Raw genomic sequence first — 17,672 nt, 5'->3', positions numbered from 1 at the left:
GAGGATGTATACAAAATGTTGTGCCGTATTTCATGTGCCAAACTGCAACAAACGAATCCTCGGGAAGATGTTTGCAACACGAGCAGCGTAAACAGCCCCCGAGACAGCCGTCTGCTTATTAAATGGCCCGGGTACACAAAGCGCAGGTGTTCCGCACCTCCTTACGTTACCTCTGTAGCAAATAGTCTACAATACGGACAGTGTTTACCAAACAAGCCAGGCCGTACACAGGACAGGCTGGCATATTTAGGGGGTGTTGTTGCCTGTTGACAAGGGCAAGGACCTTATTACTATAAGCATGGGATTTTTGGGAGCGGCTGGAAGAACTCTGGAGAAAGGAGAAGGAGGGTTTCTTGAAGAAATTCAAGTGCAAGTACAGTAGCTGTTTATTATTTTATTGGGGGGGGGGGCTATATTTTGAGTACATACTACTTACGTATATACTATTTACACTAAATGCACAGTCATAGTATTCCAAATTGTACACCTGCATAAGGACTACCTGGCCATTGATGTACACTCAAACCTGTACAAGTGAGCACCTCTTCATAAGGACTACCTGTTCATTGATACAGTTAAAGGTGTTACATACTCCTAGTGACCATCTCTGCATAAGGACCACCTGTCTAACGAGATACAGTCAGACCTGTACTACTACTAGTGACCACCTCCACATAAGGACATCGTGGTCATTTGATGGCCATCCCTAGTTGATAAGTCCCTTGACTGGTCACTACATGTATATGACTTGTAATTGTAGTGCTATATGTACAAATGGTTGTTTGTTAGTTGGTTGGTTGGTTCACTGGTTCTGCAGAATGGTCTGATACTAAAAATTCAAAATTTGGGAAAGCCATAATAACAAAAAGCAACAAATATTTGGTACTTTTTTCCTCACAATTTTACTGTCCAGGATGTTATAGGGTAGAAAAAGGTAACAATTCTTTTTCTCTTCAGTCACAGTTTGAACATTTGCCTAGGTTAAACTGCAGTTTGTTAGTTAGGAATTTGTTTGGCCAAAGAGGCAAATTAGAACTAAAGACGACTAATAGGTGTTCTGAGGAAAATTTGCGTGTTTATTTATACTTCAAATTTCCACCCCCTCACAGGCCTTTAGCTGTTCTGTTGTTAAAACAAGGCGAGTTCCTTTAAGATGAGGTAATGCCTTGGAGAGGTAGAGCTTTACAGGGAGATGGGGAGAAATTTGCTTGTGTAGCCAGTTTTGTTTGCTTTTTCTGCTATTTTCCAGGCTGCGTGCATCATGTGGTTTGTCGCACGGTTGTGTACACTGCATTTCCGTTGCCGGGCAACTAATGGAGAAAATTGCGGCATGTTTAGCCTGGGAGTTATCTCGCCGGGCGAAAATGGCTTTGTTTGTTGTGGCCGCGGCCCGTGGTGAATAAAACTACCCCTCTGCTCCGTACTGTGTTTTGTTTACGGTCTCCCCTCGCGCAATTAGCGCCGTTGGGTGGGCGGTAAAAGGGACCTGGCACAAACAGTTGCATCTTGTTTACACCCCCCACCCTTTCCATCTGTCAATGTCCGCCTGGAAAGGGGGCGGAGGTTTTCCTGTGGTAAGGTCAAGAGCAGGGGAGTCCGTCCAACCATCCTGCCCTCCCACCGGGGAGGGGAGTTTTAAGTTTTACAACCGGAGTTTACTCTCGCGTCGGGCTGTCAACCAAAATGCAGTAGGAATGCCAGGGTTGTTTTGTCTGCTTGCGTGGGGTCGACGAGGGCATCAGTTTTGGATCAGGGACAGAAAACCAGAACCAAGCCTACAAAAATAAACCGCTGTTGGCCCCCTCTTCTAGTTCTGTCTCCAAAAATTCACGGCGGCCCCGGCCCGGGCCAGGTTTACCGTTTCCCTTCCAAGAGGAATCTATATAGGCTATCTAATCAGTAGCACATCACATGGTGGATACCACACAACCACAAAGAATTGTCCTATCTGGCAGGACCTACGACTAATTGATTGACAGAACCTGACAAGCAGTTTTGGCACTGGTGGCTACTGAGCCATCTTCAGGGCAAGTGGCTGGGAAATGACACACTTATTTGTGTCTGGTAGACAGAAGATGACAGTGTACATTTCTAACCTGGCATTGGCAGGGTCTTTGGGCCAAATCAAGTCAATAATGTGTATCTCATTATACTTACATGTAACCTTGCTTCCAATCCCTCAAATGGGCAAATAATCATGTACCGATGATGCACAAGGTTATTGGTTAATGGGTGGGCGGACTACTCTTTCTTCAAAGCCAGGGGCTGAATTGTGACTGTGAGTAGCTAAATGGCAAGGGTCTGGAGCGACTGTCATTGGGCACTAACTCAGGTGACCTCAATACGACATCAATTGCCCCAGGTGCGGCCACAGGACCTTAGGCATTGAACCACTCAGTGCAGATTGAAAAATGACTACGACTTACTCAATTACACATAAAACAATTTTTCCATGTCATTGATGAACCAACTACACGTCTTTGACGGTACCTTTAGAAAGAACATTATTATCACATGTATGTAACACTTCTTATACCTTAACTTAAGAAGTAGGTAGCAGACTGAAGGCATGATAGTGACTGAATAGATGTCAATGAAACTAATAAAAACAGAATTGTCACCAGCTATTACACTATCCTGCACAATTTCGTGTGTGTGGCCGAAGTCAACCAACCCTTCAGCATCAAGTTGCTAGGACCATGTAACCTAATATCACAATGTCACACTCCGAACCCTCCCTAAAGCCAAGGTCAACATCCAAGGTCATTTATCTTAGCCTCCAGGCTTAGAGCAAGAACAAAACTCCTCAACCCATCCGTGTTGCTGTAGCCACTTTTTGATCGATCGCTGTTTTGGGGAGGACTTTGCTATCGCGTTGCCGCAGATATGACTCTGACGCCTCTCGCGATGAATCACCCAATCATGTGTCCCTCTAATTATCGAGTATATTATACCCCATCATTTACGGCCATTCAAAGGGCTGGTGCGCGGTAGATAACTGATACGCACAGGTGAAAATGTCGGGGATTTACTGTATATAAATTAAGTCATGATTCCATCCTATTATGATAGTAATCTTTGACATGTAAATCGGTGTAACTGCATTACTTGAGCACTCGGTAACAGTCAAATGAAAGCCAAGTTGATGTTAATTTTTCGCAAAAATTAAGTTGATTTTTTATTAGAATTGTTTGCAAGGAAACATACTATACAATGAAGGTCGTCGTGCTGCATTTTCTAGTACTACTACATTCGAAACCAGTGCTATTCCTGGAAGAAATAAACAATTTCTTATTCTCAACTTCTCACGGTAGTTTTATAGATCATAGAAAAAAGTTTGATGGTATCAGTTGAAGAAGAAAGTCGTTCTTACAATGTAGTTCCGTGAGTTTTTATTCAAATACTCATCGTATATTTGTGAATCTACATTTTGTAATTCAATGTCTAGGAATTTGTTGTGCATTCAGAGTTTCAATGGAAACATGAGGGTCTATCGCAGAAAGTCTGTTTTTTTGTAATATCAAGCCCACCTGCTCCAACATTTTTCTGTAAAAATCAGAGAACCAAGAAACAGAACTGTTCTAGCCTTCTGCCATCCCCCTTCCCTCCCCCCCTATTGGTTTTCCGTTTTACAAATAAATATCCCGACATTACCCTGAACCCTAAACAGCAGACTAATTACTAGTGGCACCTCTAAATTACTTGACCTTGAATCTGAAGCCAGGTTACTTCCCAGTGATGCATTCCCCCAGCTCCACACAAACAACACTCCCCTTCCTCCAAACAGTCAGCCTAAACAGGTTCATATAAAGCAGGGGCAGAAATGTAACACCGGGGATTTGGCCATGTGCAAGGTAAATAAATACAGTGCTGAGCAAAGTCTGGTCTCACAAATAAACAGTCACAGCTTTTCCCTGCTAGGTAGTTAGAGGCATGGTTATGTCTGCTCCACCCAGACGCTACTTTTGCTGTGAGTTTGCACGTTCGAATTTGTCTTCCCTTTTCTTTCCATATTAAGACTTATATATATGCATTAAGTTGATTGCGCTTATGTTTGCATATGGTTTATACATAATTTTGTATGTCTGCTATGACTATGTATAGGGTGGAGCGGAGGCATTGTTTTCTTTGGTTGGAGGTACACGATTTCAGTTGCCAACTGAACTTAAATTTGAATTTTTTGTCTTTCCTAGCATTTCTGTTGAAGTTTGGATGATAGCGATTGGTCAGACTTCTTTTTTGCAGGTACAAATTATATGTATAAAATGACTCTGTCTGTGGATTAATTCTGTAGGTATTTTTGTGACGAATATTTCAGTGCTTTGACCATTTTCAGGTTTTCAGGTTTCAACTTGAATCTGAGCTTTCCTGTGCAGTGGAATCAAAGTTCAGTTCTTAAAGATTGTTTAGACTGCACGATTGTGTATATGCAGCTGGTATGACTCAACATTTTTCTGCTTCCTAGATATTATTTTTTGATCAGAGATACGTGCGCACGTGTGAGATTTCAGGTGGTCAACTAGAATCTGATCTTTCCTGTGTTTAGTGTGTTAGCTGCAGTTGTTTCACTTCTTGTATGTATATATATGCAAAGTATATGATATGAGTCTTTGTCCCTGTCAGTCAATGCAACTTAGTTTTTTAAAAATTCTTTGATTGCAGTAGATAGATGCACATGTACATGTATGGTTTCAGGTGTCAAAGTTTGATTCCCAGCTCTAACTGTTTAAGGTAGGATGCTAGGGCTCGGGTTGCATTTGATGGATAACTTAATTACGCCACTTGTTCCAGCAGAATTAGGCTCTCGTACTTAATAAGCCCCTCGTTGGACGGCTCATATTTCATGCGTCATATGGCAGAAGTGGGTGTGCTGTTTCGCTCCGTCCGAGTGGCGAGGGGACGTAATTTTTATGTACAGCGCCGCACGTGCCCTCAGACAAGCGCGATGAAGAGGGAGGCAATTGCATCACTTAGCTTCTGTGATGGAATCGGAGATGTCTGCGTGACGACGGTGACGGGCCGACGAGGGTCTGAAAACGGGCGTAAAAGTCACTGAGTGATGCGTTAAGGACTCCTCATGTTGGTGATGTAGTAATGGGGGTGCATTTAAAATCTCTCTGTGCAGAGAAGGGCTTGATCAAGGACAGAAGTTTAGGTCAGATTTTGTTTCCTGGGTTTCTGGTGTAGCTTGGACTAGCTCCAAACTTTTTTCAGACAAAAACTCTACTCAAAAATTGTGTATTTTGTTGGCATTGTCAAAGCATTGACAGGAAAACACTGGTGTTGTATAAACGTTTTATCACATTTGCAATAAAATATACAACATGTACTTCTCATAAAGGTTAGATTTTCATGATATTAGACTGAAAGAAATAGAATTAGAAATTTGAAACCATCTGGATCTGATATTTTTGAAAGGGTATCTTTGCAGTTGCAAGGTTGTGTTATTTTGTAGAGATTTGTGCAAATAGGGTGATGCCAAGCTTACCATACAGACAGTCTGACAGCTCTTCATGTTTTGACAGTGATTGACAATGTCCAGTGCAACAACAGTGGTGAAAGTGTATGGTGGAATAGTCCATTCTGATCATGGGGAGATTTTCTGAAATAAATGCATGTTTGGATCTCCTATACTATAAATCATAAAGGTGAAAATTTAAAGATTGATAAAGCCATGGAGAATGAGAAACATGTCTTGCTTGCAAGATGGATACTATAATTTTATTATCACCCCTCCACATAATACAAAGAATGGATTAGTCCAAATGACATGGTTGCACATTGGGGTAAAATGTCAGGTGCATTCGCCAGCAAATATCAATGCCTTTGCAGTTATCAGATATTTTCCTGACAATACTGTTTCTGGCTGCTCTGAAATTCCCAAAAGAAATTAACATATGAATATATGTTTTATATGGAATAGAATGTAAACAAAATTAAGCAAACATTGAAACAATTATTTTGATTTCCACCAGGGGCAAGAACCCCTCAATCTAAACATAAACATCTCATTAGACTAATTTAGAGTGTTGAGTCTGATTGACTTGAAACACATGTGACATTGCTGTTACAGTGTAAATGTTTAAATGGTTGCACTGGAGTTCTATAGGTGAAATTGTGGTGCTGCAATATTGTATAATACTACTGTCCTTGTAAGACAATTGTGGTAATCTCTTTTCTCCTCAAAATAAAGTTCCTGCAAAAATAAAATGAATTCACAGCACCAGGAAAAACAGCAAAGGGAAAAGAAATGTATAGGCATGTAGAAATCAGCTTTCCTAATATAATTTACATAATTTATATAAGTTAAAGAAATATATTTTATCATTCTAGTTAATGATGAATGCAATGGTCTGTTTGAAAAATAGGTATGGGTGAAGTAGCTTTCATCTGAACTGCAGGCTTTTTTGTCTTAACAAAAGAAACAGAATAAATAAAGAAAAGGATGAATAGATTTTTAAAAGAATTTTTAATTGTAGTCATATTGTTACTGATAAGAATTCTCCATTGTCCACTTTCCTTTGTCATATTTGTAGATAATTGACTCTTAACAATTGATTTTACAAGAATATCAAATTTGGAACTTGATGTCTGTTTCCGTAATTATATGTTCTAATAAGTTCTAATCTAATCTCTTTATGATACAAAGTCGTTAGTGTATAATTATATATGGAGTGGTCAAACGCTGACATCAAACTGGTCACATGCCCCCAAATGTGACCAATTTGCGAGTCGTTTCATGCCGTGATGTGGCCACATCGAAAGCCATCTGAACAAGGCTTGAGATATACTTACCCGTAAATGGCCTGGACGTAAGAGTTCATATTCGGTAATTGTGCCTGCCCACGTATACCTACATTTGTATGGACAGTTCGTGGGATGAGAAATTGGGCTCAGCAATTCCATGATCTTGAGGATTATATTAATGTTTTCATCCAAGGTCTTGGGTTTACAAAATGTTTGTGAGTTTGCAGGTAGCGTTCCTCTAAATGTCTTAAAATACATGTATGCAGGATTTTTACGAGATAGTTGTTAAGTGATGTCAGGTAGCTGTATTGAAGTTTGAAAAATAACAATGCCTGTAGCAATTGTTGTACAATTTGAGCTTTCTTCTAATGTCAAGAAATCTTGCCGATTGTCATCAGATGTCTGATTCACTAGTACTGGGATGATTTAGTTTTCATTCGAATATCCGTAACAAATTTTGCTCAGATGACTGCGAAGGTCAGATTTCCAAGAGTGGCAGGAAGTATAGGAAGCAATGGTCAAAGTTGGTAGAACGAGTTTGTGATAGAAAGTTGGTTGACCAGTCCTCCTTTCTGTAGGCCCCTCATTCTGCTAGACTGTGATCCTTAAAGGACCAATATCAGACATGTGTGGCCCTTGATTTATTTATATGATGAATAATGTAAGATTATGAATATGATTTAAAAGATAACAAAAGATACAATATAGGAAAATCATGTGTTCTTTTTCTGTGGAAAGTTGAGGAGAGACCAGTGTCCAAATGTTAAGTAGCTCAGCAATCGCCGGATCCTGTGAAAACGGGGTATAACGTAATGTGCTTGATAATATCATGATCGTCATTGAAGTGCACGTGCAGTCTGATGGTCTTTCTTACGAAACAAGTGTGTTCTGGCAATGTGTCAAATGGTACAAAGTTAAAGCGATAGTTTCTTTATTTTACTCTAGCACATGTGCATGTGACCACATGGACAGATGTAATTCAGCAATCTTACAAGTACTAGTGGTATGACGTGCAGGTGAACACTTGTTGAGTGAGAGATGACAGAAGAGTTTCCAGAATTGCTAAATTACTGCCTTATTAAGTTATCTAATGCAAAGCGACACAAATGTGAGACCCTGTAGTGAACAGACCTGAATAAAAAAGACAAAAAATACATGGAACAAAGATGTTACATGTAACTTGGACTTTTTAGACTGGGTATCGTACAATGTGATATCGTGTACAAAATCAGCCATGCCAATACCACCTGTTGATACATCACAGTGGCCAATAGAATTGAGTAATTAGGCATTCAGACAAAGACTTTTGCAGACAAAGGCTTTTTCAGCTATTTTCCACATCATTACAAATCAATTGTCAAATGTGAACATAAATAGGTTAGTTTAGAAGTAATAGTAATAATATAATTCAGTAGTATAGTAGAGAATTGCGCGAAAACTGGGACTTTATTTGTAATTGCATGTACGGACTAATATGGAGTCCATAAATTTTGCTGGGTTACTACTAGCAGTTTTATGTGTTTTCTTGTTAAGAACAGCATGGAAGCGCTTACTTTTATATGATGTTATAAACCTGTTGCTATATCGTACATGAAAAAATAAAGTTTAACGACATTTGTGAGTCTTTGTGCTTCATTGGCACTGTACCATTGTGTCCTTCTTTGACATTTGGAGACAAACCTTCTTGAGTTCTAGAAATCGTCGTCATGTAGTAATTCAGTAATTTGCGCAGAGTTTCTAACCTTGACAAAGAAAGGTGTATGGAAAACGTGGACGATCCTGTTCGTCCAAGTCGCTCTCGTTCTTAAAATGCTGAAAGGATAATTAGCAGAGAGTTTTTGACCTTGCCAACAAACGGGTGAACACGGCACGTGTGGGTACTTTTGTTTTTTTTTATAACGATAGCGGTGGTGTCACGTTGACAGAACCATCCTCCTGGTCAGAGTGTACTCGCTAGTCGCTACGGACGACACGAGTGTGGTCGAGACACACGTTTCTCGCCGGGTGAAGACAGAGAAGTGTCAAGCGATTTGCATAGTCAGCCCTGCATGAGTACATGGCTGAAGGCTGATTGAATAAATACACTGGAGTGGAGTATTGTCGCCATACTAGTGGCCTGACACAATTCAGAAATTGGGTACGAGGTACGTCAGGATTTTGCAGTCTGCAGGCGGTACGGTATTGGCTTTTCCATGGAGTTCTCTGGAGAGGCTATTGCAAAGAGGGTATTTCACCTTTAATTAACCAGTGTGTCTGTGAGAGGTGTCGGTGACATTGTTAGAAATTGGTTGTGGTCTATAGTTTCAAAGGGTGTTATGGCAATTTTGCAGTTTAGCTGTTACATGTGCTGCTGTATATTAGGTTTGGACTGTTTTAGAAGGAGTTAATAATAATGTGACTGACAGGAATTTGTAAGAAGTCGTCAGCAATGCTTTCTAGTAGAGACTATGTCATGCAGCTTTCAGCTGTAATCTCTTTAATTTTATAGGCCCCTCACTCTTGTGTATATAATAATTCAAGTCCGCATGAATTCCGTCTTAGTTAAAGTGGGAAAAGCCATGGACTATATGTGCATATGCCCACAAGTGTAGTTTTGTGCAATAGGGACATTGCTCTGAGTAACACTCAAGTTTTTTCATGATAGAAAGCCTTTGTACTCTTACGAAAAAGTGACATTGGCATGATCCCCCTACCAGCTATCTTTGGAACTGCAGGGCCATTTTTTACAAAACTGATCTTCTCCGTGTATTGCACAGGAGGTGCCGATGCCCAACATTCTTCAGGAAACAGTGACAACTACCGGCTATCTTTGGAACTGCAGGTCCATTTTTACAAACTGGTGTTATTTTACAAAGCAATCTAAAAAGTTACATCTTCTTGTTTGTCGTACAGGAGGCGGGGATGCCCAACGTTCTACAGGAAACAGCGACGACTGAAAGCGCGCAACCGACGAGCGGCCGGGTGGCGGGGGGAGGGGACGCAGCGACGCAGAACGCACACGGCGCAACGGAAGCCGACCTGGCGGCACACATCCAGCAACAGCAGGTACGTAGAGTTGTAAAATGTTAAAGATGTTAAAACATTTCAATAAGTTATCACATTAAGGTAAGTTTTCTACATTGTGTTCAATACAAGTAATCAAATTTGTTGGTTTTCAGATAGAGTATGTGTATTTGTAGATGGAAGTAGCAATTGGTTTTGATTTGGAAAAGGAGTAACATATTACATGTTACATGTAAATGACATTTAATGTACAATACAGGGTCAAAAAGCAAGGACATTATAAATGTGTCCAATGAAATTTCTAAGAAAGATTATGATGGCAGTGGTGACGATGATGATTGGTATGATGATGGTGATAATTGACATGATGCTGATGATGATGATAAAAATGAAGATGATTGGTATGATGATGATGATAATGTAGATGATAGGCATTATGATATTTGTCATGAGGATGGTGATGATGATAATAATGATTATTGTGATGATTGGTATGATGATGATGACAATTGACATGATGATGATTGGCATTTGATCAGTGTCAAAGTCAGGACCTTGGACTTCAATGGAATCAACGATTTTGACAAATTGTTGACACATTTTAATCCTAATTTTGTATTAACTGACCTAAGAAAGCAACAAACGTACCCAAAAAGGTAGAATTAATCTTGGTTGGTTGTGAACTATTTCTCCAACTCTAGCCCTACATCCTCATTATCCCATGGAATGTGATGTGGTTATGTACAACCTTGATGTACCGTTGTTTATTTCCACTGATTTAAACAAAATAAAACACGGGACAGGGTTGATCTTAGACAGAAACCTTTGTCTAAATAACAGTCGTGGAAAGCCGGCCACCTTTGCCTAACCCAAACTCCAGGAGAGGGAAACCGAGACGCCCCTCGCATTCCTCATCAGGTACAAGCAGTAAACAAAGCGTCCCAAAACAAACACCCGACCCCAACTTTGTATACGCAAGGAGGCTTAATCTTAAACCTGGCTGATCTGGGAATTAGACATGTTTAGGACTTTATTAAACTTGAAGTTGACCTTGGTTGACCGCCACCAGCTGTAGAAACAAGGGGTAAACTTGGGCTGTCTCGAGGGACGAAACTCGCTCCCTGCGAAATCCCTGAAAAATTCAAACAAGGCACTGCTTGGAATTTATTGTTTTTGTTCTTGCGATGCTTTGCTCCGCCCCCTTGCCAAGTTGAAGTTTGCTACAGTGTCCTGTGTACTGTATATTGAAGGGATGGTTTGATTTTTGGCTCAGACTCAAACTCTGACATTTTCATCACACTGTGAAGTTTGTGTGAACGTATGATTTGTCTTTCTTGTGTTGCTACCGATGTTCAGTAACTTCTTGAAATTTATGGCTTAACAGTACTCGACAAAGTTGTAGCTGGCTGTTAGAAACAGTTCAGAACTGGTCACCGCACTTTGGTGTTGTTTCATTGGTGTAAACTTTTAACATGGCTAAAACATCTTCTTCTCTACTACAGTAACTGCAAAACTAAGTCCCTGCAATTTGCACACTTGTAGAAATGAATTAGTTTACACACACAACTAGCCTGGGTACCATGCAATTTCTACTGGGGCTCTTTGCACTTGCCGCGAGTGCAAGGAGCCCCAGTAGAAATCGGATGGTACCCAGGCTAACAACTACAGACTGTGATGGCTTGCAGAGTTCTTCTCTCCCTCTCATATTCCAAAACAGCGTAAATGCACAACGACATTGACAGATGAAGCAATTTTCTCTGTGTATGTGTTTACAGTGCTTTGGGTGGAAGCGAAGTAAACACAGTGCATACCTAGACTATACAAATGTCTTGTTTGGATCATTTTAGTGGATTTGTACCTTTGATATTTACATGTACAAGAGTAATTACAAGGGTGTGCAATATGGTTTTGTGGTCAGTGTCCCTGCATCTGGACCAAAGGGTTTAGAGTTTGAATCCTTGACTGTTGTAGGTCACTTGACACGTATGCTTAACTTGATAGAGTTACAGTGCCAAGGTACATTATAAAATTTGGTGAGGAAGTTGAACACATGCCACGGCCAAAATCAGTGGACTCAGTGCTGTATTTGCCTGTGTGGCCCAAGGGCTACAGAAATGGAGATGGGCACTTACCCCTAAACACAAGAAGATTTGGGAAAAATTTAAACTCACTAGCTATCTAACAAGTTACATTTTGCCTTTAATAATGCTGTTAATGTAAGTAATATTAACTTCCTCCTTGCCACCTAATTCCATAACGAATAGAGAATAAATTTGGTAACATAACGGTTACTTCAGTGTGCTATAAGTTAAATCTACAGACTGTGGTAACATACAGTATATACAATGTATATATGTTACAATTCTAAATGATTGTATGTCTGTTGTTGTAGGCCCTGCACCAAGCCATCCTGTGGTAGTGTACATGTGTATGATACTATGTATGTCTGTTGTTGCTATAGGCCCTGCACCAAGCCATCCTGCTCCAACACCAGCAACAGCAGCAGCAGGCCTTGAAAGGAGCCAAGCCTGGAGACAAAGGGGTGCCAGTGTCCGCTGCACAGATGCCGCAGGTACTGTTGGCCTCAGAACAGGCAAAAGACAGTCTAACCTTGTACTGCCCTGAGTATCTATAATATTTTTGCATCTAAAACTTCTGAAACAATCAAGCTTGACCTAATTAACACTTAAGATGGTTGGGACTTTTGGCTGAGTTCACGGAATGGAACTTTTGGAACATCACATTGGAGACGTGACTACAGCAACGTGACATACCAGATAGCCTGTGTAACTGCAGTCACGTGTCTCCAATGTTACGTAACGTTCCAGAAGCTGCACTGTACAGGGCTGACAATCGAAAATTTGGATAAGTCCCAACTACCTTTTAGTATTTGTTAGGTTAAGTTTGTTTGTTTCATATTTTTCCAACACAGAAGAACTTTCATGATACAGTAAAAGGGAATTAATTGCGCAACGGATAACCACAAACTTCTGTTAATTGCATGGAATCCCCAAATTCCGGGGTGGTGTGGTCCAGGTGGACAACTTCGCTTTGTTGCACAATCCGGATATTTGCATGAAATGCACATTGGGTGTGCAATTACACAGCTTCTACTGTACTAGGTCTTATGGTTCACCTCAGGTTTAAAAATTTGTATTCAATAAGTCTGTTTTCCTAATTTTCTGCAGGTTTTGCTGGCTCCCCAGGTTGAGTGTGAAGTTAATTCTTTCCTTAGCTTACATTGATATTGTTCTCTTTACCGCTGTTAACGCTGTACAAAACTTTTCCCAATTTTCTGCAGGTTTTGCTGGCTCCCCAGCAGCTGACACCTGTCCAGCTGCAGCAGATCCTGCAGCAGCAGGTGCTGTCCCCGCAGCAGCTGCAGCAGCTCATGGCACAGCAGACGCTCATACAACAGCAGGTTAGTTGTTTTTTTTCACACATAATAAACAATAACAACAAAGTATAAACAATAACAACAAAGTATAAACAATAACAACAAAGTATACAAAAGGTAAATAAAAGTGCTGTAGGAGGGGAGAAGCCTGCATGGCTTGTACAAAGCCCTCCTCCACCTAGCATCCTTAGCATTCACTTGCAGACAAATTTTATTGGACCTTTGGCAACCTGAAAGTTAGTGCGCGGCCTAGCTTTTTTAGGCTGAAGTCGCCCAGTGAGGTTGTCCCAGGTTTGACTCCTGCCATGTCACCCAACTTGTGCTCTTGGGAAAGGTAGTTACATGTTTTTCTGACTTTCATACTGGTGAAAAGGAGTACCTGGCTTTGGCAAGGACCATCCTGCCAATGGGACTATAAATGGAGGTCCTATGTGTTTAGGAGAGCTACATCTAAAGACATGTAAAAGAACTCACCACACTTTTGAAAAGAGTAGGGGCATGCCCCAGTATAAGTGGATACAACAAATCAGTCTAGATATGCTGCTTGTACTGTTCAGTACAAACCTGGTGTGTTGGGCCATGAGGTAGTTTACCAGGTATGCAATGGTAACAAACAACATGTAGCTGATCATACAAACCTTTTTGTTGTCCTCCCAGCATCAGCTTCAAGAGCTGTATGCCAAGCCAGGTGTGAACAAGTACAATAAGGTCTAGGTTCAGGTCCAGACCTGTACCTGATCCTCCGGACCTGGACTGTACCTGGACCTGAATTTTCTGAACCAGTACCGACCCATGTAGCTGATCTTGCACCTTTTGTTTTGTTGTCCTTCCAGCAGCAGCTACAAGAGCTGTATGCCAAGCCAGGAGTGAACAAGGACCAGCAGCTGAAGAGAAGCAGCAGCTACAGGAGCAGCTGCAGTTGTGCAATACAAACAAAACAACATGAAGCTGATCATACAAACCTTTTTGTTGTCCTTCCAGCAGCAGCTACAAGAGCTGTATGCCAAGCCGGGAGTGAACAAGGACCAGCAGCTAAAGATGCAGCAGCAGCTACAGGAGCAGCTGCAGCTCCAGATGCTTCAGCAGCAGCAGGCCATGGCGGCGCTGGTGGCCACCACGGGTGCGGGAGGGAAGCAGCCAGACCCCAGCAAACAGCAGCAACTCCAGCAGATGGCTCTACAGCAACAACTCATGTTACAGGTAAGTGTGGGAAATCTGGAAACTTTGCGATGGTTTTCTTGTCACAGTTTTTATGATGATATCTCCGCTGCGAATTTTTGATGCTGCAAAAAAATGCACTTCCAGTGTAAAATACTGTATTACAAATTTGTGTCAACTGTGAATTTGCAACAGTCTAAAGAAATGAGATCATTTTCATTCACTTTCCATATCAATGATGCATGACGGTGTCCCAAAGAAGAAATGTTCCATGGAGACATTTTTACTTCGACCAGTATTCATGCATTTCCTAAATTGAAATTTAGACATATTGTAGCTGTATGTGTTGAGGATGATTTAAAGAAGATGTTTTTGGATTTATGTTACGTCTTCTCGAAGTTGCTCTGTTGCTTTCAGATGCAACAGGCACAGCAGCAGCAGCTGATCTTCAGACAACATGGCCTGGTCCAAACCCAGCAGGGCATCGTGCCTGTCCAGCTCACACAAGGTGAGAACAGGGCTGGCTGACCTCGAATGGTTAAGGGTTAAAGTTCATTGTCATCAAACCTTAGAAGATCAAATTTCATAACCCATACCCTTGACCCGTACCCAGCAGTAGTCGGCCCATACAATACAATACAAGATACTGGTATGCGAGTACGGATCTAGAACAGAGCTGACTGACCCTTAAAGGGTAAAGGGTTTAAGTTCATGACTGTAAGACCTTAGAAGGTCAAAATTTATTACCAATACCCAGCAGTGTTTTTTGCTTGTCCACCATTAACAGAATTAGGGGAAATTTTTGAACATGAGTATGTTTTCTGTATTACTTCTAGTGTAGAAGACTAAAAGTACACTGTATGTTGCAACAGCGCCGCCTATCTGTTAGCTTACAAAATGCATATCATTTTCATTTAATTTTATTTACATGTATCCACCATCTTTGATCATTGCATGAATTAACAACAGTTTTTGTTTTTTGTTATTTACCTTATAACAATTTTAATTTTGTCTTTACCATCACTAATTTATAGTTTGTTTCCTTTACTAGGTGTACCATTTGGAGATATCTTTTCATATTTCAGAATTTTCTTTCTGTTTTAGGAGTAGGTTCCAGCCTCCTTCCCCCTCCCCCCATTTCTGTCCTACCGTACAGTCCAGTTCCAGTCGTGCCGCCCTCCCCACCCTGGAACAGTCCACCTACCTGCCACAGGGGTGTCTTCCTCCAAGTGGATATATTTTACTTTAATCCAGGGTTGTCTCCAGCTTAAAATTTATTTCTGTCAAACTCATTGTTTGGGAGCCCATGTTGTTGATTTACCTAAAATGTCATTTTGAGCTTATGACAATACATTTCCAACAGTTTCAAGTAATTTTTTGGGATGGATGGGGTAAAATTACCTTCCGTCCTAGCAAGCAAATTTCCATTCAAGGATGGAATGACAGGTCCTGGAGACAGCCTTGCTTTTATTCCTAACATTTTGTTTTCATTGACAGGAGTATGTTTCATTATAACATCAACCCCCTCAGTGTCTCTCCATGTCCTTCCCTCCTGGATGAAGTACATTATTTTGTAGTCCCTCCCCTCCCCCTTGGATGAAGTAGTCCCCCCCCCCTCCCACCCCCCTGGATGAAGTGGAAGTGTCCAGTTGTGTAGCACATGCGGGTCCTGCCTCCCCTTCTGTAGGTCTGTCCCCAGCGGAGCTCCAGGCGCTCTGGACACAGCTGACCGCCGGCGGGATCGTCCATGATCCTACCAAGGCCACTAACAACATCACTGTCAATGTCGCAGCAACCTCCACCACCGCGGGGGGTACCGCCGCCCAGGCCGCCACCACCATCCCGACGTCTCCGTCCGTGCCAGCGCCAGTCATGAACGGGCAGGCGTTCGCTTCCGCCGCGGGGGACGCAGCCTTGTTACACGCAGGACTCGTCATGGCCAACCCACACACGATTTCCAGGTCAGGATGAAAGATTTGCGTGGAAATGCAAAGAGTTTGTACATGTAATTGTAAAATATTGAGTAGTCTGAAAATTGGTAGGAGTAGATTAGATACGGATAATACCACTTCTGAATCTGTTAAAACCAATTTGTGAAGAATAATACCTTTTCTCCGTCGAGATCTCTTGTGTCACTGACAAAAGATAATTGATGTTATCTGAAATGTCTGACCGTTTCCAAAATCATATCCAATTGCATGAGTACAGTAACCGCTCTTGGCATATCTTATTACCAGAATGTCTATCCTTCATCGACATACCGGGGTAGTTAAGACTTACATAGACTGTGTAGAATCATTTAAATGTGTCTTGCTACATTGAGTCTAGACCATCTGAATGAATGCCGTTACTTGTGCCCAACATTTCTTGTCTGCATGACTTGTCTGACCAATCTCTAGTTCTGTTTTTAGCCCCATTGCGGACGGTCGAACCTCGCCAGGGCACAACCACCCTCTGTACGGGAACCGCATGTGCAAGTGGCCGGGATGTGAGGCCGTCTGCGAAGACTTTGGGCTCTTTCTCAAGTAAGTAATGTTTCCTGAAGCTTCAAATTTATTGTAACGAGATTCATCAAGTTGGCTGCCAATGTTGACAGGCCCTAAAGCTGTAACATTTTATCAGGAAAATAAATATCTATCTATAGGACGGAAGTTTTGAATTGTTGGAAATTCATGTAAAGAGAAAAAAAATTCTCAAGGACATTTGACTTTTCTTTATTACATGGTAGCATGTTTTCTTGTGAAGACTCCCACTTTTATCATTGATTTAGAGTTGTCAGAAATTTGTGTTGTACAAAATTAATGTACTTACACTGTACTAAATAGAAAATTTTCTCCAGTACCTTGGACCTTTGTTTATTGTGATAGCATGTTTTCTGGTATAAGACTCATCCTTTCATCAGTACAAGGTGAAGTAGAAAAGATTACATTCCCTTAATTTGAACTAGACAAAGTAGTCATTTTTGTATCCTGTTCTCCACCCAGGCACCTGAACACAGAACACGCGCTGGATGACAGGAGTACAGCCCAGGCCAGGGTGCAGATGCAAGTGGTGGCACAGCTGGAGTTACAGGTCAGATCCTCTGTGAAGATTTCATGGTTTACAGTAACTGGTAAGCTGATGATTGGGAGGCAAATAGTTGTGGACAACCTCAAGCCAACCTCACACACACAAGCCACATCTTCATAAAAGATGCTGAGCCATATAGTTCCTGTTTAGAACTACTTCATTCAAGCCCACCACCAGACTAGTCTCGCTTTGTGTGTGGCTTCTTTGCTGGGCAGAGCTTGAATGAGCACAGTACATGTGATCTGGCTTTTATAAGTAAGGACTGGTGCAAAATGCCCTGAGTGGCTTAACTATCGCA

At 41.3% G+C, this 17,672-nt stretch overlaps 1 protein-coding gene across 1 annotated transcript in view; it reads left to right on the top strand.

Moving 5' to 3' along the window:
• Positions 1-271: 271 nt before the first annotated feature.
• The window catches only part of LOC118416941 (forkhead box protein P1-like), a gene marked incomplete in the record, with an annotated part of 34,057 nt that continues 16,656 nt past the window's right edge, over positions 272-17,672 (top strand). The window contains 9 exon segments of the mRNA XM_035822257.1: positions 272-373; positions 9,640-9,792; positions 12,212-12,322; positions 13,052-13,171; positions 14,129-14,347; positions 14,723-14,813; positions 15,993-16,266; positions 16,717-16,830; positions 17,290-17,370. Coding sequence (XP_035678150.1) covers positions 299-373; positions 9,640-9,792; positions 12,212-12,322; positions 13,052-13,171; positions 14,129-14,347; positions 14,723-14,813; positions 15,993-16,266; positions 16,717-16,830; positions 17,290-17,370 — 1,238 coding nt within the window.

The sequence above is a fragment of the Branchiostoma floridae genome, chromosome 5 (assembly GCF_000003815.2).
Source record: "Branchiostoma floridae strain S238N-H82 chromosome 5, Bfl_VNyyK, whole genome shotgun sequence".
NCBI classification, from domain to species: domain Eukaryota; kingdom Metazoa; phylum Chordata; class Leptocardii; order Amphioxiformes; family Branchiostomatidae; genus Branchiostoma; species Branchiostoma floridae.
Note: the sequence above shows the minus strand (reverse complement) of the source record. Positions and strands in the feature narration are given on the sequence as shown.